The sequence below is a fragment of the Pseudopodoces humilis genome, chromosome 5, assembly GCF_049639895.1.
Source record: "Pseudopodoces humilis isolate 2021_Gansu_Grassland_sample_001 chromosome 5, ASM4963989v1, whole genome shotgun sequence".
In the NCBI taxonomy this organism is placed as follows: Eukaryota; Metazoa; Chordata; class Aves; order Passeriformes; family Paridae; genus Pseudopodoces; species Pseudopodoces humilis.
Window position 1 is genome coordinate 63,290,245 of NC_142204.1, and position 22,208 is coordinate 63,312,452.

Sequence of the window (22,208 nt, forward strand, 5' to 3'; positions counted from 1 at the left end):
ATAGCTAACAGGAATAATACATGCTAACCACACATACCAAAACATTGTGCTGTTAGTCAATGTTCCAAGCATGTTAATTAACATTTCCGTAGTGTATGTATTACAATGCTCAAAAAGTTTATTTTTAATAATCAAGCCACAGAACGGAGGCTGAGATCACAGGAGTCTGGGTCACAAGAAGAGTCTGAAGCCACAAAAGTTAAAATGGAAATTCTGAGCGAGATTTCATTTCCAACTCCACATGTTTTGTTTATGAAATAACTAATTCAGTGGCTGAAAAAAAGAATTGAAAAATATTCTTGAAAAGAAAGAGTGAATACCACTGAAATCTTATATTTCATATTTTCTTCTCAAGACAGCTGTCACAAACTAGCAGCACTAAGAACCCATTTAAAAAAACCAACCAAACAAAAAGTAATGGATGAAGTAGTAAATGCAGATTTTACTTATGTAAACTTATGTTAGTATGTTAACTCCTCTCTTTGAAAAGGCATACAACTAAAATAGCAGTAGAAATGTCTTTTTAAAGAATTCACCTTCCACCATTAATGGACTGTTAAAGCCTGGCTAGGCCTTGCAGCATGTGCAACCAACTAAACTCTGTTCACTGTACTGTAACTCAGGAACAATTGACAGCTACATCTAGGTGAGACAAATAACAAACATGTTTATCGTTTCCGCAAAGGAAACACTTGTTAGCAAGTTCAAATACCTGTTCTACACCATATAGGATGTAGACTTGGAGATCTAGTCAAGGACAGATTTGTAACATCCAGAGGAAAAACAAAGTTAAAACCCCAAAAGAAAGAGAGGGGCAGATGCTCTATTAAAAGTGAAGACTCCACTACAAGGTGTCTGGGTTTCAAAAGGAAAAATCAGCTCCTGAGAATGTGATACTGTCAAACTGACAAAGAGAGAAATTAAATATTTAAAACAATTAGAAGAAATACAGTTAGAATTTAGACTAAATCTCCTGCAAGTCTCATTTTTCTTTCCTCTTCTCCCATGTACATTTTGTGAACAAAAGCTTCTAAGAGATCATTGGAAAGCAAGACATTGTTCTCAATGTCTTTTGCCACAGACAGAGAAAATGTTGTACCTTTTAGGGTGGGCATATTTTTCAGTCAAGCGTTACAAGGAAGACTGGACTAATAGATGTGACAGAGAAGGTGTTTTGTAATATTCATTTTATATAATGTCTTGATTTCTGTAGATGGTTAGCAGCAATAGATCTGCATTGGACAGTGTGAAATCATCTCTCAAAATAATACAGTATGACAGGCCAAATGCATTCTGGTTTGATTTGCACAAGGGACGAATATAGAATATCTCACTGCAGTGCAGCCATTTCCCATATCAAACCGATGAGGTCAAAAATGCTTATAAGTTCCAGAAGTGTGGGGGAAATAAACCTTGTGTTGTCCAAGAGTGCCTTCTCCTTTACTTAATGTCTAGTGTATTGTTATACAGCAATTAAACCAAACATGTACAAGAAAGGGATTTTTGGGATTTCTTTGTTTCTACATCTCAATGGCAGTCAGCTTACAGAAAACATGATAGAGTGAGTTCAGCATGTGGGGATAATCATGCAGTTAGGGAGCAATGTTTAATCTAGTTGAGGCTGGTAATCTCTGGATGTTGATGCAGTGTCATGCACTGCCTTGTAGCATTTCCACATGGGTGATCTATTGCTTTGCAGAACTAGAATCTGCATTTGATTTCTTATTCTCTTATCTACTCCTCGGGGATTCAGTAAATCCATCAGAATTTTACAACTGCCATTCTCTCTAGGCTGTGATACATTCGCAGTTAAGGATAAAAATCAGGCTTTAAAGCAGTTGCTACTTGCAGCCTTTTGCCCTGCACTTCTGACAGAGATTGCCAGTGCCCCTGCAGGAAGTCTGAAACCAGCAAAGCACCTCCTGAGCACCCCAAGCCTGGTTATTAAGGTACATACATCCACTTTTATAATAGTGCTTAGCTAAGAACAGCAGCAGTACAGAAGCTGAAGGAATCATGACTCAGTTTTGGTCAGAGGTGGGGACAACAACTTGGGCAGGACCGATTTGATCCATCTGATTTTACTCTACTTCTCCATGTGAATGAACTCTTGGACTTCATCAGTGTTTACAAGTTAGCAAATGGCAACCCTTCCAAAAGCAATTGTTTTGGGACAACAGGGATACTTCAGCTGTCTTGGACTCTTATTTTACTGAGAGCTTTACAGACCTCAGACTTCAATGGTTATATTTTTTCCAAGTGTTTTTGTTTTAAATTTTCACAGGCACAAATGAAACAGAAATGGAGGTTTCTGTGCATCCTTCTCTGAACCCCATGAGGACCTGCATTAAGTCACTATCTTCCCTCTCTTCAGACACTTAGGTATAATTATATGAAACTCAGAAGTATTATATAGCAAATAATATAGGCTATTATTTGCATGTTTTTATTATATAGAAGGAACAATAAAATAGTTGCTGATTTTAAATGATAAACTTTTATTCTGAATATACTGTTTTTGCACAATAATTAACACAACAGTTCTAGGATTATAAATTTTTATAACATTATTGTACAAATTTTTACAAAAAATTATTTTTTTCCAGGCTTGTCAAGTTCCACAAAAGTGTCAAGAGAACACAAGAAAAGGGAGAAAGACTTGCTTGCCTTGTAAGAGCAACCAAGTCTTTTTTTGCAGAAACGCACACTGAGCATTTCAATAAAAATATCCCAGAAAGCATGATCCAGACATTCCATACAACACAAGAAGAGAAGACAGCTTTGTCAGATCACAATCTCAATTTCATGGCATCTGAACAAGACAGTATCCCTTTAGCCTCAGTGAAATATTTCTTCAAGATGATGTTTTGCTTTTAAACCATAAACAGGACAGATGCAAGTAGCTGGGAAGAGGGTGAGGCTAACTTTTCAAAAGTCTTGAATTGTTTTCAGACGCTTTGTTTTAATCTTTTTACAATAGTGTACAATGAGTATTAACAATATTAACATTGTGGTATGAACAAAATAATAATAAATCTGGCCTTTGTTAAAGGCTTAGATATCTGATGAAGTTAGGGTAAAATTTATCCTGGAAAGGAGTTATTAAGATTTCACCTTAGGTTGACATTCCAAAAACACCCGAGTGCATTGCAGTGCCTTGTAGGCATTAATATATTTCTTAATAACCAGTGTGCTAGCATCTGAATTTTTGGATCAGGGGTACTGAGGTTGTATTTTGGAGTTAAGTCATACTAAGCATGTTTGTTATGTGTTAATGGGAAAAAAGGTCTTAATGTCTCTTCAGTGACAGCAAAAAGCTCTCAACCACAGCAAGTAACACTTGGGTTGCGAAGGTCACTTAAAAGGGATACTGCTTATTTGAAACCAGTAAGGCCAGGTTTTTAGTTAATAAAAGGAATATTGTAGGAAAACTTACAAATGGCAGCAACACTGTTGTTTTTGTCAAGTTAAGCAGTAGAGCCTCAAGCGTTAGAAACATGAAAAAGATCATACTAAAGTCTTAAAGGTACAGGACCTAAAAATCTTGTCATCAGACCTGCTATGTCATGTTAAAAACCTGTTACAAATATGGACCACGGTCAGTGTTTTGGCAGTAATGCTGGTTGTGTAAAAGCAAAAACTAGAAAGAAACCTTTCATGTGAAGTCCTCAGATCATGTTTTTCACAGTACCATGCCATAACAACTTTAATGGTGGTTACTTGTCAGATGAACAATACACTGCATGACTTCTGTGTGAACTGAACCAGTCCCAAAAGTTCCCTTTGCACTATTTAAAGGATTTGAGCAACCATCAACAGAGCCTTTTTTCTGGCTTTAGAAACCACAACTTTTTTACAGTAAATCATATTTAAAAATATCTTATTTAAATTTTAGGATCAAGCTGATTCTTTCAAAGACAAGAGATGACTATGATGCACTGTGAGAGTAAGGATACTCTTCTGCATGAGAATTTGCATTTACTCATGCGAGCTATTACTATCAGACTGGTACTCATATTTTGAGATAGCTAAAGTTCAGATTGCATTTTTTGGTTTGCATTTTGCAGATACTAGGGTATTTTAAAAAAGTCTTGACCATCACTTGGTTATATTCTAATATATAATTTCAAAGTATTTTAAACCCTCACTACTTTCTAAAGTATTAATAAAATGGGTATCACGCTGGCTAGATGTTTATATAGAATGTTATAATGTTAGCTGGAAGGCTAAATGTTTGTATAGAAGCATATATTTCAGGTCATATAGAGGGGTGAAGGAGAGGAACAAAGGTCATTTCCCTCTTTGGATTGCCCAGGAGGGCTCTATGTCTGCATGGCATAGACTTCTCCCTCCTTTTACATTTGAGCACTCTAAGGGAAGTGGGATGAAAGCAAAAGCCACAGTTGTTTCCTGTGAGAGCATGAATTTGTGCCATCTTTCTTTCTTTCTCCTTACAAACTCTAATCAAATTCTTATTAAGTAACTCTGAAAATAGCCTACCAGCATAAGCAAAGTGTTTGAAACAGTGCAACTTGTCCATGAAGGGTTTCTTTTGGGAAGGTAAGTGAAAACTATAGAAAACTTAGTACACTAACGTGAAATTAAAAAAGCACAACACAAACCAACTAGTATTTAAAGTAACCTCAGAGTAAAGGCAGTGAGTGCAGTAATTATTGGCCTAATCCTAGAAAACTTACTCCTCCCATAAAATGTCAATTGGACGCATTAATGAAAGATACTGGATGCAGTCTTGGCATTAGAAACACTCAAACTAATTTTTTTATCGGGTGGTAACTGGGGCTAGGGTGAACAGAACTGCAGCACTATGGTCTGGAAGGAAGTTTTTCTTCACCCTTATTATCAATGTTAGCTCATCTTCCCTGAGGAGGACCTGAAGTCATCCAAAACAGTTGATTGTACTTTTAACCTCATTACACTGCTAGGTATATATATATTTAAATCTAGATTTTTTTCACTGAACAACAGGTCAGGATTTATTTTTTTCACTCACTGTATTCCCAAACATGAGAAAATACATAGCTGGAGCCAATGTACATGAAAAACAATGAACCAGCCGTGAGTACAACTACTGTAGACATCTGATCGCTCAAGCCATGCCGTGGCTTTGAGTAGCTTCTTCAGTTTTCATAGGATATTAATGCATGCCCAATCATTTCTTTAAGCTTTTGGCATGATCAAAATTATATCAATCAATTGCCAGCATATACATACCAATGATTTGCATTTTTTTATTTTTAAAAGAGCTAGTGTATTGTGCCATATTAATATTTGCATTTTGCAGTTAGCAGAACTGTACAATACCAGCAGAGTTGCACATTCATTGGTTTAGCTGTCTTGCAATACTGTTTAGTTCTGAAAACTAGAAAAAAAAGCGCAAATCATATTTTGCATCAACACTATGCTACACTGTAATATTGTAATTTACTGCACCAACCTGTATCACCAATGAGGTTGTATAAAAACTTCTAGAGTTATTATTCACAATCAAGTATCAATGTGCATACATATAGATTCAAGGCTCCCCATTTGTTTATCTTTTTTCCAATTGCAGCAACCAGGTCATTTTGCTGTTAAATATGCTATTTTCATTAATAAATAGCAACAGCAGAAGTTTTAAAATTATAGGTGGGCTTATATGAAGGAAACAAAGGGGGAACCTGATATGAACCTTAGAGAACATATACTTCCAAAAATAAATGTGTTAAATCTGATTTTTATATTCTTAAAATATCTGTACACAGATTTTCATGTGAGATCGCTATTCTGTAAAAAATTCACCTCAACTCTTTCATTACAATAGCTATATTTACCCTATTTTCTCAGCTTTTCCATTGCACAGTATATTCAGAGCTCTGTTTCATAATATAATTTAATATGATTTGATTGCAACACATTGCATTGTTCAATTTCTCACACAATACAAGAATCACTCTGTTATCTTTTCAATGAACTATACTCTACCATCAAAGAAAACAAACTGAAAAACAATAATATAGCATCATCATCATCATCATCATGCAAAATACCCCTGGAAACCAACGTTCAAATATCACAAAGACATTTTTTATTCACAAGCATTTTTGTTTCAGCCTTTGAAGAATTTCTACTAGCTTTATATGTAACTGCATTGTGAAAAGGAGGTGAATATTACATTGAAATTAGCATTTTTTTCTGACAGATGACACCAAGTTTAAGATGAAAATCACTTTGTTACACTCTCCAGTTCCTTTGTATTTTGAAACACAGTAGTTTTCTCCCTTCCTTACTTTATACATACAGTATCAACCTACCAAAGCTTAGCTGGCTGCATGATTCATTTTGGAAGAATTAACCACTCATCATAAAGCATTCCAATCATGCTGAACTTCTGGTAAAGACTGGCCAATATTTTCATTTTACTCAACTAGTTTGGACAAAACAGAGGTTGAAAGCAGCCATTGTGGCGCTATTAATGTATATTGGGGAGAACGTTTTCTTTTTTCCTTTTTCTTTTTGGTTTTTAAACAACTGTTCACGTAAAAGAATATAAATCTTTCAGATATCCAAAGCTTAAAAGAAATGAAAGTCATATACATAAGCCATTGTTAGGGGAGCCCTTTTACATGAAGTCATCAAGATTACAACAACAAACAAATGAATAAACAAAAGGTTTTAGATTTCCCCAACGGGGCACGTACAGAAATCTGTTTGGATGTAGATGATGCAGCATTCACACACGTTTAAGGATCTGACACTCCAACATGCAGGCATCGTGGTGCCTCGATGAGTCTCACAACGCGTGATAACCAGACACGAGCACTGCTGTTCTGCTGCTGTCTCTTAGCTGACCCTTTCAAAAATGAAACTGAGGCTATCGTTTTGGCCAGGTCTTGATTAAGTTATGCAGGTTTTGGTTTAGCAAGGTCATAACTGGCAGTGTCTGCTGCCAGATAACAGCCAAAGCAGGACCAACTGAATTGCTACCATAGACCACAGTGATGGACTCAGACCAGAGGCCCCACCGCAGTCAGCCGAATCTTCCTGTTGACAAGAAGAGTAGAAATCATTTAATATTAATTACAGTGAAGCTGCTTGAGAAGTAACCTACAGCATAGTTTTCAACATTTTGAACTACCATCGAAGCATCCTTTTTGGTCTTATATATGTTATTTTGCTAAAATAGCAGTAAAACAGTTCCTGTAATTTCCTCTGATTTTTGATAAAAAGAGTGACATTATTACTTTAACTAAAAACATGGGAGGACTAAATACTTTCAAGGTTTAGAGCACACACTTATGAACTAGATGAGATACTTACACCATCAAACAAGAAACAATATGGAATATACCTGGGGGCCCAAGTTAACACCATCTATATTCTTTAAAACAACATTCATTTTAAGATTCTGAGTATGACTTTGTTGTGAGAAAATATAGAACAGATAACTTTTCAAGATTAGAAAGCAAATACCAAGATATGTTTATGTCCACTTCATCAAATGATTGCACAATAAAATGAATATGGTCTGCAGGTGAAGATATGATCAAAGGGAATGAAAATCCTTTCTATGCCTCTGGTGCTCAAGTATGAGAAGGAAATTTTCTATTGCACTACTTGTGTACAGCTTGATACAGTTTGAAGCTCTCTCTGAGCTGAAGCACTCTGTCATGCATCAGTAACTATTCCTTATGCCACACAGCAATCACACCACTTTTCTTCATTCCTCTCCACCATCAGTTGCTGTTCTTTGGTCCCACCTTGCTTGTAATGCTCAATACCTTTCACATGATGGACCTATTCATTAATCTGGCTGAAATACACTTGATACCTGTTCTGGAGCCTGTAACACCTTAGACCTTGTTTCTCAAGACTGATACAACTCTGATGAGTACCTAAAAAGCCAGGAAAATTTTCCCCTCACAGCTTTGTCTAACAAGTCTGAGATTCATGGTTAGCTCTGAAGGCTGAAAATATTTGGTCTTTTGTTTTCACTGTATTCTGTACCCATGGTATAAAAAGACACTTTCCATTTTCCAAAAAGACTCCAAGCCTCCAAGGGCAAAAAATCCAGTGTGGGTGGAAAGGAATGCAGGTATATTAGCAACTGGGGAAACTTCTTGAACAGGAGCAATATATTCAGGGAAGGATAGATAACTGAATCTGAACAGTAACAGAGACTGGCTGTTGGCACAGAAATAATAATAATAATAATAAAAAAAAATATAACAGAAAGCAGAGGAAAGACAAAAGGCAGGAAAAGCTCCTGGTTCAGACAGACATGCCTCTGAGGCATACGCAATTAATATACTCCAGAAAAGGCTGAGGGATGTGTGTGTGTCTATAAAAAGTACAATCAGGGTAAGTAAGAAAGAGCCATTAAACAACCTTTAATTTTTTAGCAAATTTCTTTAAGCAAATTTTGGTTTCCTTAAGCAAAACTTCCCAGCTTTGTAAGAATAGCAGTGCAGGACATCAAGTTTACTCAAATGTGCAAGAACAAAAAAGCACATAAAAATGGCAGATCAGCTATAAACAGGAAATAAGGCGGGGAGGGAGATAAAGTGTTTTTTTATAACCTCTCTGCAGAATACACTGAAATGATAATAGAAATTTTTGACTAAATCAAAAGCACAAAACCAATGACGTTAGGGCAACTCCTTCATAACAGAGGTGTAAAGACAGAATTTGGAAATTACAGGGCATAGCAAAGGCTTTCAATGAGTTCTTTATACCAGCTTTAATGGGTAAGAACCTTAATGTTATTTATTCTCCACACAATGCATTCTTTTAAGCTGGTAGGTTTCCAAAACAGTTTGGGAAAAATATGGAAAATCAGATAAAGCAGACAAAGCAGACTCAGTACATTATCAGGAGTTATAGCATTCACCAAGCATCTCCTTTAGAAACTTGGATGTAAAAAAACCCCAACAATCCTAAGCCCAAAAAAACCACCAAATCAGCATTAAATTTCCTTAGAAAGAAACAAAAATTCATTTTGTCCTAAAGTAAATACCTCATGTTGGCCACCATTGTTTATTAACAGTAGTGTTTTCCAGACATATCTCTGTCCGGTGTTAGCTTTATAATTTGGTTGTATAATTTTGGCTTTGGCTTTTTGTTTGGTTTGGTTTTTTGTTGTTATTTTGGTTTGGTTTTTTGTTTCTTCTTAGTTGATTGCTCTCTACAAGTTCAAAATTCCTAAGTTTTCTGGTCAACAAGGAGTCCTAAGTGAACTCTGCTGCACCAGATTTGGACTAGGACGCTAAGATTTCAAGATGCACTGAACATTCTGGTTTATTTAGTTTGGCTCTGTCACTATTTGCATCTGCATTGTATCTTGTCATGCAGCTTTATTTCTATTTAAAGCCCTTAAAAATAACTCTGCTGCTTCTTTCTCGCAGTGATTACCATTAAAAACAGAATTATCAGTGAAGGTTTCCTCTAACATGAATTCAGCAAAAGGCACTTGGTGTTACCTCTTGGTATTTATTATTCTTATCACTGAAATTACTTAGAAGAGTCATCTTTGAGGAAAGAGTTGAAAGCAAAGCAGCAGATTTAAAATTTCCAACAGACAGGAGATGTCTGGAGAGTATAAGTAGTAAAATGAAGGTCTTAAACAAAATTGTGTTTAATATGAGGGGAAAATTCCTTTATAGTGAAAATGGCATCCAGTATGGACACAAAGCCAGTAGGCCTCCACATATTGAATTATACAGGACTCATCTTACACCTTCTTGCATTAGACCAAATATTGCAAATTATCTTCATAGATTAATCCTACCACCATATGTACTTGAAAACACCCTCCATTCTGCTGTCCATTTCTACTTGCTCTGAGATTTTTCTAACTACACCACAATTTCTCAACTACTCTTACATTCATCAGTCATACGATGAAATATTCCTATAGGGTTGAAAAGAAGTATTTTAGTATGTTTTTCCCTCTCCCTAAAACTACACAGAGAAGTTTTTAAGGGATTCACAATTCACAACAGTAGAGAATTTCTTGGAAGCCTCATGGAGGAGAGGCAACTTCTTACTACGAACGACACTATTAAACTGCACTACACAAAAGTATACAGGGTTTTTACACTTATTTCAAGGTTAGTGAGATTTTAACATATTGATCAAAAACACATTAAATTTCTGAGGTTTGTAGACCAATCTGCAGTGGTAAACCAGCAGTTCTGCCAATAAAAATTTCTAAATATTGTCTCTGGCATCAGTTAATTATGTGTTCTAAGCTAAGACAAAAATAGTAGTGGGAAAGAAGGTACAGTAAATTCAATCTAAATCAATTTTTTTCAGAATTTCACTGTAATTTTCTTTTGAGTTTTCACTCTTGTCAAAATTACAGAACATGTGAAAATACTTTCAAGGAAAATAAAATAGATAAAAAGGGGAGAAAATCTGATTATGTGTTTATTTACATGAATCAAAACAATCAAGGGTCCCCTAGAAATAAGTGGGATTCCATCCCTAATTTAAAACCAGATTGAGATAAATGTCAGTTTTGAATGGTCCCCAAATTCCATTTTTGAAAACACTTTCCCTCTTCTTGAGCTTTAAGGAAACTTTTCAACTGTTTCATGTTAATGTTATTTTTGAGATTTCTTCTGAAGTATCTTATAAGAAAGATATACAGCATCACTTTATCCTCTCTTTACCCTATCTTATCTTTACCTCTTCCAGTAAAATTAGACACTGAACTATTTTTAAGCAGTTTCACTGAAATTTTCCAGCCTATGACATTAATCACACAAATCCTGAATAACAGACCAGTGGAGATGTCCTCTCTTTGTTGTCTTCAAAATTACATCTGCATATTAATTCTCTTCGAAGAGAGAAAGAAATGTAAAAGAAATTGGAAAGAATTGTTGTAAGCCACCAGAAGTGTGAGTAATTTCTCACATTAATCACATTGAATTTCCTTGCATGCTTAAGGTAGAGAAGTATCAAATCCAAATGTCATCTCCTTCATGTCATGCCTTACTATCACAGCTCTAGATAAGGCAGTTTTACAGCATCACATGCTATGAAAATTATTCAGCACGTTCAGAATGGAAATGAATGCTTTTATAAAACCATACCTTCATTGTTAAGTATCAAAACCACAGAATAATTGCTATATATCAGCACTTCCTTGAAGACACTGCCAGTCCAAAATTTTAAAAATACACTAGGAACTATAAATACAGATATACATGTATATGCTAAGGCTATAAACATACTTGTTACTCCTTTAGAAGTGCACTATAACTTTTTAGTTTACTAAAAGTTTGTTTTTAAATTATAGTAATTCATCAGAACCCACTGTGCTACTCTGACATATAAAAGGGTAAAACAACATCTGCCCAAAGAGCTTCTGATCTGGCCTTTGATACCAATTGATTACCTCAGAGTTATACCTTTTATAAGCATGTATTTTAAATGTTTCATATCACATGGAGAACACCTTTGCTTTTACTCAAGAGTCACTTCCAGTTTCAATGCATGGTCGTTCATAAATTTTGGGTTACCCTCCTTTGCCTGGACTAGCAGACAAAGCTGTCAGAGGTGTTCAGACCCCCATGCACAGACGGGGGACGCAGGCAATTCCACCAAGATTTATCCAGTGGCCTCGACTGCTGATCACCCTCAAAGCTCCCACTGACATACCTGGGAGCTGATGGAAGTAAGACATTCCCAGTGGGGGCTAAAAATCTGTACAGTTTTTTCCTTTATTCTCAGGCATGGCAAACAAAACCAGTGTGCATGTACAAAATAAGAGCAAGCCATTTGAAGCAGTGATAATGACTATTTTGTTATCCTTGATGAAAAGTAAAAAAAAAAAACCTGATCAGCTGGATTATATCAGTGCTGGCTTCATTGATTTAATATAACTATTCAGATTAATGTCCAGAGAGAACCCATTTCCAAAATCAGAAAGTTATTAAAAACAAGATGGAGGAACAAAATTACCTTTGTAACTTTCTGTTGCCAAAAGCTTATCAGCTAAAATTATATTCTGTGCGTTTCCCACCTTAAGGAGAAAGTACATTTTGGGCATAAAGAATTCAGTTCAAGGTGAGTCTCTGCTGCTTTATGTACATTGGACAGTAGCTTTTTAATTAAAGTAAGCTATGTGCAGAGCAAATTGCATGAGCAAGAATATGAGATGTTAATCTAGATTTTAATGTGAAATACTACTGGCTTAAAGAAAGGCCTTTCACCTTTCCCTACAATCTTCTGCCATGGCTGTGCAAGTTCCTAGGTTTGCAAGAAATGACGTCATTTAAATACAGAATAAGAAACTTCAAAATTACTCAAATAATAAACTGTTAAACAGAATTTAAAGATATTTTTTTCACTTATGTTCAAGAGAGATTGGTATAACAAGATATTAATTGAATTTTCCCTAAAGTATGGAGAGATTATAAATTACTTTGAATGTATATTCAATGTATATATATAAATAAAGTATGGTGAAAATGACTGTTCTAAATTTCAATTAATTACAATATTTCATTATACTAACTTTGAAAAATTCCCTGTAAGCTTTCAGTTCTGCCTCAGTTTGCTTTACTTTGAAAGACATGTGAGTATCTCCCTCTAGTGGTTTTCAGAACAACGCTGATCAGAAGCCCCTTCAGTCACACATTTTTTTGCTCTTTAGATCAGCAGTTCTCTTGCAGATATGTCACTTGCACAGTAACACATGACACAGTCCCACACCATCAAATGCAACACAATCTAATTGCCAAGGCTTTACTTGTAAACCCCAGAGTCTGCACTTTGTCAATATGCAGGAGTTAATTAGAAGATATACCTCACCTTCTGCTGTAATCAGGCAATTAATATGTTTAGGTCGCCAAAAATTAAGAAGTAAAAAAATACTATTTTACTGAATTCCTAGTTTAACCAATTCGATGCACACCATTATCTTCCATCATTAACTACTGTGTTCATTTGAATGCAGTGAAAACTCCTCACTCTTCTCAATAGCAACACTCACACAATAACACTCATCCTTGGCACCTCCTAAGTGAAGCTTTACTCTCACAGGTATGATGTCTCTTCTATTTGCTTTGTATCTTTGTTTCTGTGAAAAAACTTTCTTCTTCTGTTCCTTTTGACAAGGGAAAAATGCTTAGAAGAGAAGGATGCAGACTCAAGCTGTTACATGTGCAATTTCAAAGAGTGAACCATATAAACTCAACAGGTTCCCTTGCTTTTGTATGTTCTGTGGGAGAGGCCGTCGTGTTTACCAATTATGATTTATAAGGCTCCAGACAGGTTTTTTTCTTTTTTAATTTCCCTTAATATTGCAACAGTAATTTACTCCAGATTGTTGCTTTTGGGACTCGCTTAATTCTGTTTTATTTTGTATGCTCAGTAAGTAGAAAAGTCTGCTAATTTTTTAAGCCAAGAACAAAACAAAAAATTAGAGAAAGTAACTGACCATCCACACCACATGAAAACTTGCAGAAAAATGAAGATAGGAGCGGACGTCATGGCAGAGGCACGACTCGTTGTGCATATAGGCTGATCCTATTAATAACGGGCAAAGTAGCAAGTAGAGGAAAGGAAAGAAAACACAGAAAAAAAGACATACAAGATGAGATATCATGCAGATTGCTGGCAGTTAGCAGAGTTAATGTGGAAGCATCCACCCAAGAGCAAGAGATTCACAGCAAATTTTGCAAATAAACTTAACCAAAACAATCCACTGTTACAAAACACATGACTTACACACTGATCAGCACATCAAGCTAGTGAGCAAGAGTTGTACTTTCACACACAATCACATCAGGATGGCTTGGATTATTTACAATGGCTGGATAGCTTTTGAATGGGTTTTCAACTTTTTTTAAACTTTGTTGGCCAATAAGAAGACTTCCTTTTTAAAATAAAATTTGGTTACTAGAAAAATGCATTGAACACCAGTTCTCTAAACATTTCAAATACTACTGACATCTCAGTAATTGTGCCTCATTACAAGAAAAGCAGAGAACGGACTGGAACAAATTTTGGTATACAGCAGTTATTGCCAACTAAGTGCACTGGCTTAAGACAATATTTCCACTGCAAAAATTGCAGAAATTGCATGAGGCATTAAAAAGGCATGTTTAAAGTTTTTATTGTATCTAATAATAGGAACAGGAACTTCCTTGTTCAGTACTTTTTGTCTTGAAATTTCTTCTGAACAACTTGAATTCATCATAATCTCTTTTGTATCTTTGAATGGTAACATAAAAAGAATATTAAAAATAATTTAGATATGTGGCACAGTTATAATTTTTCTCTTTTAAAACTAATGCATTCAACACAGAAGTACCAAAAAGCATAGTTTTGTTGATTTCAGTAAAGCAACGCACTTTTAAACCTGCTAAGATCATGACCTAAGGGCAGTACAATTTGCAGAATTAGAGACAACATCCTAAAACACATATAACATTTTTAGTAATTTAGCAGTACTTTAAATAATATTTGGAAACATTAATATAAAAATACTACTTCTAAGCCAAGATTACAATCTTCTTGTGCAAGTCACTGAAGAGCTGAGTTTCACAGCACTGTAGAGACCAACAGTTTTATGCTCACTGATGATATTTTAGTGGGAATCATGTGTGAAAGTGCAATGGTTATAGGAAAGGCAGATAAGAAAGCAGCTGTTAAGTTTATGTTAATTGAAATAGAGTGGCTATGGTCTAGAATGAACAGTATGTATAGTGATAAAAAGGTTACTAGGCACCAAGGTACACTTAAATACAGTTTTCACTGATCATCTAAAGCTGCTCTACAATTGTTTGTAAAGATAGTCTTAAAGTCTTACAACTTCAGTTTTACCTGTTTGGCTTCATCAAAACAGATTTCAGGACCCTTTCTGTATCTAGGTTGTTTGACCATTTCACATGGATTTGGCCCTTCATCTGTTTCTCTGGTTAAGGAGTGTCACTGTTTTTCTTGCATTGTACACGAGCAGGATCAATATTGTTTGGGATTTTTTTACATGGCAGGAGACAAGATTTATGCTAATTCAGAGAGTGCTGAAATAAACATCACTATTAAACATCACAGCTCCTTGCTTAGATTCAAGAAAACCAACCAAACCATTTAGATAAACCAAAATTACATACCTTTTTTTTTTGCACTGCTATAATCAAGAAAATGAACACACAACTTTTTAGAATACTTTCAGAACCAAAAACAAAAACTAAAATAAAAACTGAGTTATTTTAACATTTTCTGTATTTTTTTTTATCATTGCATAAATATTTCAGAAAATATTTCATAAGGCAGTAAACTCTCAATGGTGCTGCTTATGTTACCACTGAGTTACTCTGCTATAATGAAGATACACAGTAAAAGCAAGGAATCTTTGGAAAAGTAATGTCGTATACAGTAGCAGTAAAAGCCTATAAAAGCTACTGGTTCTATTATGGGTACACTTGTATTACCCCAAATATAGGGGGTATACTGCTCATGCTGCTGTAGGCTTTGTAGTAAACTACTGAGATCCCATTAGCATTTCAGTGATGAGGGCAGACAGAAAATGCTGTCCATACTACCAGCAGAACAGCAGGAGAGAAAGGGGAAAAATGACCTGCTATTAATTAGCTAACTGAATATATGAGGTACTGCTTTAGCTCACTTCTCCGAAATCTGTAATTGCTGGTGTTAGTCCTTCACACTGCACTTCACATGTGCCACTAGCTAATGTGGGGCACCAGTCATTGCAGCAGACTTGAAAGGCATGGGTATGGCAAACTGCAAAACAGCCTTCTGGTGAAACCTGCTTATATTACCATTGAGTATGTTAAGCTTTTTTAATTCCACTCCAGGTAGCACACATATTAAAAAAATCGAGTGTCAGAATGTATTTTTGCAGCTCTAATTTACACTTGGAGCAATCCTGTTCATGTACTACCACGAGTAGTGCAGCAATCTCAGTGCAACAAGTGGAGAGGCCAAAGAGAACAGAAGGCAGGATGATGGAGGCATTATTTCTACAGATCTGTATCTGCCTTCATTCAGATGTTATTAGACTCTCCTCCCCTTTCCTCTGCTGTGGCTCAACTGAAAAGGAAGTTGAAACACGAAAATATTCTAAGAGACTGTGCATAAGCAAAGCTGCAGCAGCTTTGCACCAGCAAAAGGAAGCAAAGTGTAATAATAATCATCTAAATAGCACCCAAAGGTCATTTTGTCTGCTTGGGTGATGTTATGCTACATCTGCATTTTACTATGTACCTTATTTACAGAAGAGAGGGAATAGCTTAGTACTGCATAGTTGAATAAAAATAAAATAGTTCCTTTAGTCAATATAAGCCCACCCAGCTGTTCTGACTGCCATTTGAGGTCATTTGCTGCTTTTTAGTAGTTTTGGGTTCCACAGGGAAATGCAAGTCATGTGCCCTTTCCCATTCATCATGTTTCATTTTCTATAGTGAGTGCTGCCTATAAATTCAGACAGTGGAAACAGTTAATCAAACTGTCAAAGACTGAAGAATATTAGGCTGTGTTTACATAGCTATGTGATGACACCCCAATGTAACTTCCTTTTCAGCCCAAGCGTAGATGGAATTCCAGTTTTATTAATGTGGCAATGAATGCATTGCTTGTGCCAAAGAAACACAGTCATCTGTACCACCATCTGCTTTTCTTTCAGGAGTGGGAGAGGCTGTCTCAACTAACTTCCTGATGTGGACAGAGGTATTACTAATTGTTTTCCCTGTTCTGCCACAGTAATCGAAATTATGGCTTGATTTACTGCTTCTGGCACCTGTCCTCAAGCCTACATAGAAGAGAATGGCTGAGGTGATTTTCTCCTGGCCTAGAATGTGTATGTTCGTTTTATGTATTTCCATCACCATCACTTACAGGTATCTACTGCAGTGAACAGGCTAAAGCAGAGAGATTGGCATGAAGGTGGTTGTAAATTAAAACAGTCTTTCACATGCTTTTAACTTCAATGTTTGTGTTGCAAGAGCCTAGCACGTAAACCACCTGTCTCCAGCCAGCTCTGAAGAAATTCTATGCAGCTGGATGAACTCTAGCCTTTAATGGCTAATGCAGTTACCACAAGAACTAAGCTTGTCTTTGACACTGAGCACACACTAAAGTGCATTCATCAACTAACCAACAGTGCAGCATCTCAACTTTTCATGACCAAACACTACTATCCTGTCCCTTTTTTTGTTATTTCTCTAGACAGAGATACCATTGTCTTTTCTAAAGTTTGAACAAACCCAGGACACTCAGACTTTCCTTGGTTGTGCTCTCAGATGCCAATCACCTTGGTGGTCCTTCACTAGATTTCCTCCTGTATGCCAGTGTGGTCCTGGGAAGCACACAGCACTCCAGATGTGGTCTCACCAGTGCTGAAGGGTTGGGATGGATCAGTTCTCCCAGTCTGCTGATTACTCTCTTGCTGTCATAGCCTGGGATGTGACCAGCCCACTTTTCTGCAAGGCACAGTGCCAACTCATGGTCAACTTCCTGCCCACCATCAACCACCAGCTCTTATCTGCAAAGCTTTCTGTCACTCTGTCCCTAGCCTGTCCAGCTATGCAATTATTCTGTCCTCGACCCAAGACAAAGGCCCATTTGCTTTTTTGAAACTTCATTAAGTTCCTGTGAGCCCATTTCTGTCTAAGTTCTCACAAATAACAGCTTTGCTCTCTACCTCAATGACTGCTGCTTCACATGATTTGTGATACCATCCACAAATACCTGCTACTTCAAGTGTTCCAGTGGCAACCATGAACCATGGTAATAACGTAGATAAGTAGGTCATTTCTCCCCAAATATATCCCAGTATCCCATAGCCAAAAATCAATCCACACTACTAAATAACATGATTTTTAAAGGATACCCGGCTTCTCCGCTTGCATCAGTGGCTTTGGGTCACAGGAACGGCACAGGAGTTGGCTGTCACTGATAATGAACACCAGATTGGTGTTTGAAATCTTCTCTGCATGATAAAGTCTGCAAAAAAAGCCAACAAAAACCTATGATTAAATGAAGCAAGGAAAATCATATTTGAGAAGGACACACAGTATTGGAATAAAATAATCCAGCTCCACAGATTTAGTCTGCCTGCTTCTGTTTATCTTTTTCATTAACAAACAGTAAGAAACATTTAAAATAAATTTTGTAATCCTTTTGACATTTCCATCGTACCCTCTTTCAACTAGACTTCTTAGTGGAAAAAATGGAAAAGTGCATAAAATGACTTTAATTGAATTAATAGCTAGCTCTGTACTGCTACCACAGTAGCTGTACTGAGGAATAACATCAGTTCAGCATCAATTAACACTGAAAAAAACCCCAACCACAAAAACAAACAAACAAAACTCCAAAACATAAACCTCCTCTGTAACAAGAGTGAGAGAGAAGCATAGGGCATGTTAATGTCATGTATTGGATGTGTATTTTTTGTATTTTTATGGCCATATAATTCTGCAAAAAGGCTTTTAAGTTAGAAGGGTTGTTTTCAGTTTATAAATAAACCAAATGCACACTAGCAACATGGAGGAGGAAGTAGGGAAGTGGAAAAAATGTCTGTGTGTTTTGGCTCTCTCCACCTTTCTCCGAAGTTCTCTCTTTCTTTCCTGGCTTGAAATATTGTCCTTTTTTTTGTTTGAAATCTGGCTATTAATTCTAATTACTAAGATGTTTTCAGAAGCTCAAAATGTATGCAAAACTCCAGCAGGCTCTTGTATGAAACAGAGATCTAGGTCCAAGATGTTATGTTTCTGAAGTATACAATTTTTTTCATGCATTAATAAATATCATCTTCAATAAGCCTCCTTATGGTGTCTGGAGAGTAATTACTTTAATATTAAGAGAAAATATCTTTTCTTGCTTTTTAAGACTCATAGCTTTTAAATCATGAGCACTATCAACTAGAAGATAAATTTGAAGATAAATTGCATAATCTCTTGACCGTCAAAAATTCTGATACATAACCTGATTAAAGAAGATCATATCCCTTGGGATATTGCAGAATGCTTTTAAATTGACATAATAAATTAAAAGAAAACAAATTATGACAGAGAAAAAATACAATTTTCATGGAGCACAGACTATAAAACAAAACAAAAAAATGGACTAAATTCTTTAATGATTAAAATTAAAATTAATTCTAAATGAATAAAAAGAGAATGCAATTGCCTGCCTCTTTTCTTCTCTGTCCTTCTTATGTAAGTTTTGTGAAATTAATCCAAATTATATTTTTTCTCTATATAATAGAGTCCCTATCTTTTGTAAAATAAATAAAAACCACAACGTTATTACTTATATTGAAGAAATTTTACCTGGAGCAGTTTATACAGTCTACAATCCCACCAAAGGATTTATCATTGTTTTCAAAGAAATATTGAGTTTGCTCAGTGATACAGCTTGTTTTAGGCAGGGCAGCACCGAAATCATCATCTTCCATATCAGCTGATATAAAATAAATAAATAAATGATTAAAAAAACAAACAACATTTTTAAGTCACATACATCATGGGGAGACCCAAATATGTTCCCTGGCCTAGATTCTTACCTTCTGCTTCACTCAAAAGTTGACCCTTTAACATTCTTTTGACTTACCTGCCTCAAGGAATCGTGGAAAAGTCAAGCTCAAAAACAGCTGCTGTAAGATAGACCTGAACACAGAAAGACAATATATTTATTTTTAAAGGCTTTTTTCTTTTCTGTATCATAATGGATACTTAAAATCTATTCAAATATAAGTTATTAACAATAGTTTTTAAGATTTTGTCAGTTATCAAAGCTGTGTTTCTTTAAACCTTCCAGTTTCACTCTGGTTTTCTTTTCCCACATTCTCACAGGTCTTTCACACTAATCTTTTATTCTACAGTTCAGATTTTCTGTAATGTGTTCCCACAACTCACATAAGGGAAATGTTATCACACCATCCATGCCCTCCTTTTATACCTCTGTGGGAGGTGGAAGAGGCATGTTCTCTACAAATTAAACCAACTGGAACTCCTCTTTAACACAGGGAAAATGCTCCTGAATTATACTTTTCACTGATTAAGTTTCATTAAATTTCTGAGAAAGAGATCAACACTGGAATATTACGTTATAAAAAACATTAATGTAACATTTGACTTTTAAAGTCATGTCTATTCTTGCTCTTGAGGTATGGACTACATTTTCTTCCGATATGCTGCCAAAATACTTAAGCTTAAAGAGCTCCATTTATTTAATTTTTTCTTCACTGATGACAGCATTTTTTCCAATGTTATTTACTTAAAGTAGATACCAGCTTGCCACACAGACAGACATTGTCTACCAGCCTGTCAAAACAGGAACAGCAACAGGTACATTCTCTGACTCACTGCTTCTCCTTAACCTTCATAAGTTGTATTTTCCAGTTGTCAAGTTTTAAGCTTGCTTCTACCCACAAATATGATCCAATCTCTTCTCATCTCATTCTGTTTTAACACTTTTTCTGTAGGGAGAAGGGATGGTATAATTTCATTCAACCTGAGAGTTTTTTCCTCCTTTTCTAGCATTATTCCTGTGTGAATAAACTGAATATGCCTGACACCTTCCCCATGGAGGCATTCCCTGAAGGAGTTCTGCACTCACATCCACGACTTTGTGCTTTGAATCATCAGAGGAACAGCACAGAGCAGTGATGGATCAGAAGAGACCTGATTCTATTCAATAGTGATGCAATTTACTGACAGAAAATAGTAATCCTTTGTAATGGCTTACCTCAGAATTTATAGGGAACTGAACAAAAAAGGCAGCCTGGGAAAAGTCCTAAATCTCCTGACTTAAAGGAGCATGAAGGAGAAATGATATGTACTCTCTTAACCAAATGCTGATGTATCCTGTATAAATTTTGAAAATGATCTCTCACACCTTTATCCCACATCTTTTGCCTGAAACGCTAGAGCTTTTTTTAATAACCTGGTTTCTCTTATTTCCCTGAACTTGCTTTTGCCAGGTGCCTCACGGAATCCATTTTTTGGTCATCCCTTCTCACTTTGCTTAATGGCCTTCTCTGCCTGCTTCTGACCTAGATTCCATTAAAAACATGGCCACAGTAAAGTAATTTAATGTTGTGCTTTCAAGTTAAACATCACACAAAATAAACCTTAGGTCTAAATTGAGACCAGACTGCTGAGTCTGATTTGAACACTGATAAACTGAAATTTCTCTGTTTGAAAAGAACTCAAGTTACTCTTCTGGATTATTGCCCATCTTCAATTTTTGAGGCTTGCTGTTATCCAAGAAAACCAACATTATTTCTCTTCCTGTTAACTAAATGTAACCAACAATAAAAAACAACATACAGTCTTCATAGTGCTTCTGTGAGAAAATTACTGTACGTTTCTTCAGCTGCTACATATTTTAACTCTTAGCTTCATAAAGGAGGTAATTTATTGCAGTTTAGTTATTATTATTAGGAAAAAAAAAAAAAGTATCATGAAGTTTTAGAAAAAAGGACCAGTCTCCAAGGGTGCAATTCACACCACAACAAAAGCACCACATCAGTGCCAATTACTTATCCCAATGTGGTGCTGAGGGAAGTAGCTGAAATGAGCACCAATTGGCATGGCCTGAGAAAGGTAAAATACCCCACCTGAGTACTGTGTCAGCTCTGGAGTCCTCAGCACAGGAAAACATGAGCCTGTAAGTGGGTCCAGACAAAGGCCACAAAAATGATCAGAGGAATGGAATACTTTTGCCATAAGGAAAGGCTGAGAAAGTTCAATCTGAATAAAAGGAGGCTCCCAGGAGACCTTATTGTGGCCTTTCAGTACTTAAAGGGGGCTTTGAATGAAGATGAGAACAAACTTTATAGCAGGGCCTGTTCCAATATGACAAGGGGTGATAGATTTAAACTACAAGAGGGAAGATGCAGACTAGATACAAGGAAGATATGTTTTACGATGAGGATGGTGAAGCACTGGCACAGGTTGCCCAAAGAGGTTGAGATGTCTCATCTCTGGGAACATTTAAGGTGAGGTGGGATGGGGCTCTGAGCAACCTGATCTAGTTGAAGATGTGCCTGCTTATTGTAGGGGAAGTTGGATTGGATGACCTTTAAAGATCCCTTCCAACCCAAATGATTCATGTGTTTTGTAAAATGATTCACTGAAAAGAAAACATTGATTTTCTTAAGACTTCTTGCTAGAAAAAGACAAAAATGATATTCTGAAATAGGGAGCCAAGTGATTAATAATTCAAAATCT

At 36.0% G+C, this 22,208-nt stretch overlaps 1 protein-coding gene across 4 annotated transcripts in view; it reads right to left on the minus strand.

The window, feature by feature from the left end:
• Window positions 1-2,478: 2,478 nt before the first annotated feature.
• Window positions 2,479-22,208, minus strand: part of CACNA2D1 (calcium voltage-gated channel auxiliary subunit alpha2delta 1) — a 361,220-nt gene continuing 341,490 nt past the window's right edge. For all 4 annotated transcript variants that reach the window (XM_088054909.1, XM_088054908.1, XM_005526028.3 and 1 more), the window contains 5 exons: window positions 19,585-19,640; window positions 19,305-19,434; window positions 17,861-17,973; window positions 14,833-14,915; window positions 2,479-7,041 (listed from right to left, as the gene is read on the minus strand). In XM_088054909.1, the coding sequence (XP_087911035.1) occupies window positions 6,925-7,041; window positions 14,833-14,915; window positions 17,861-17,973; window positions 19,305-19,434; window positions 19,585-19,640 (499 nt within the window). In that variant the 3' untranslated portion in view covers window positions 2,479-6,924. The remainder of the gene's footprint in view (window positions 7,042-14,832; window positions 14,916-17,860; window positions 17,974-19,304; window positions 19,435-19,584; window positions 19,641-22,208) is intronic.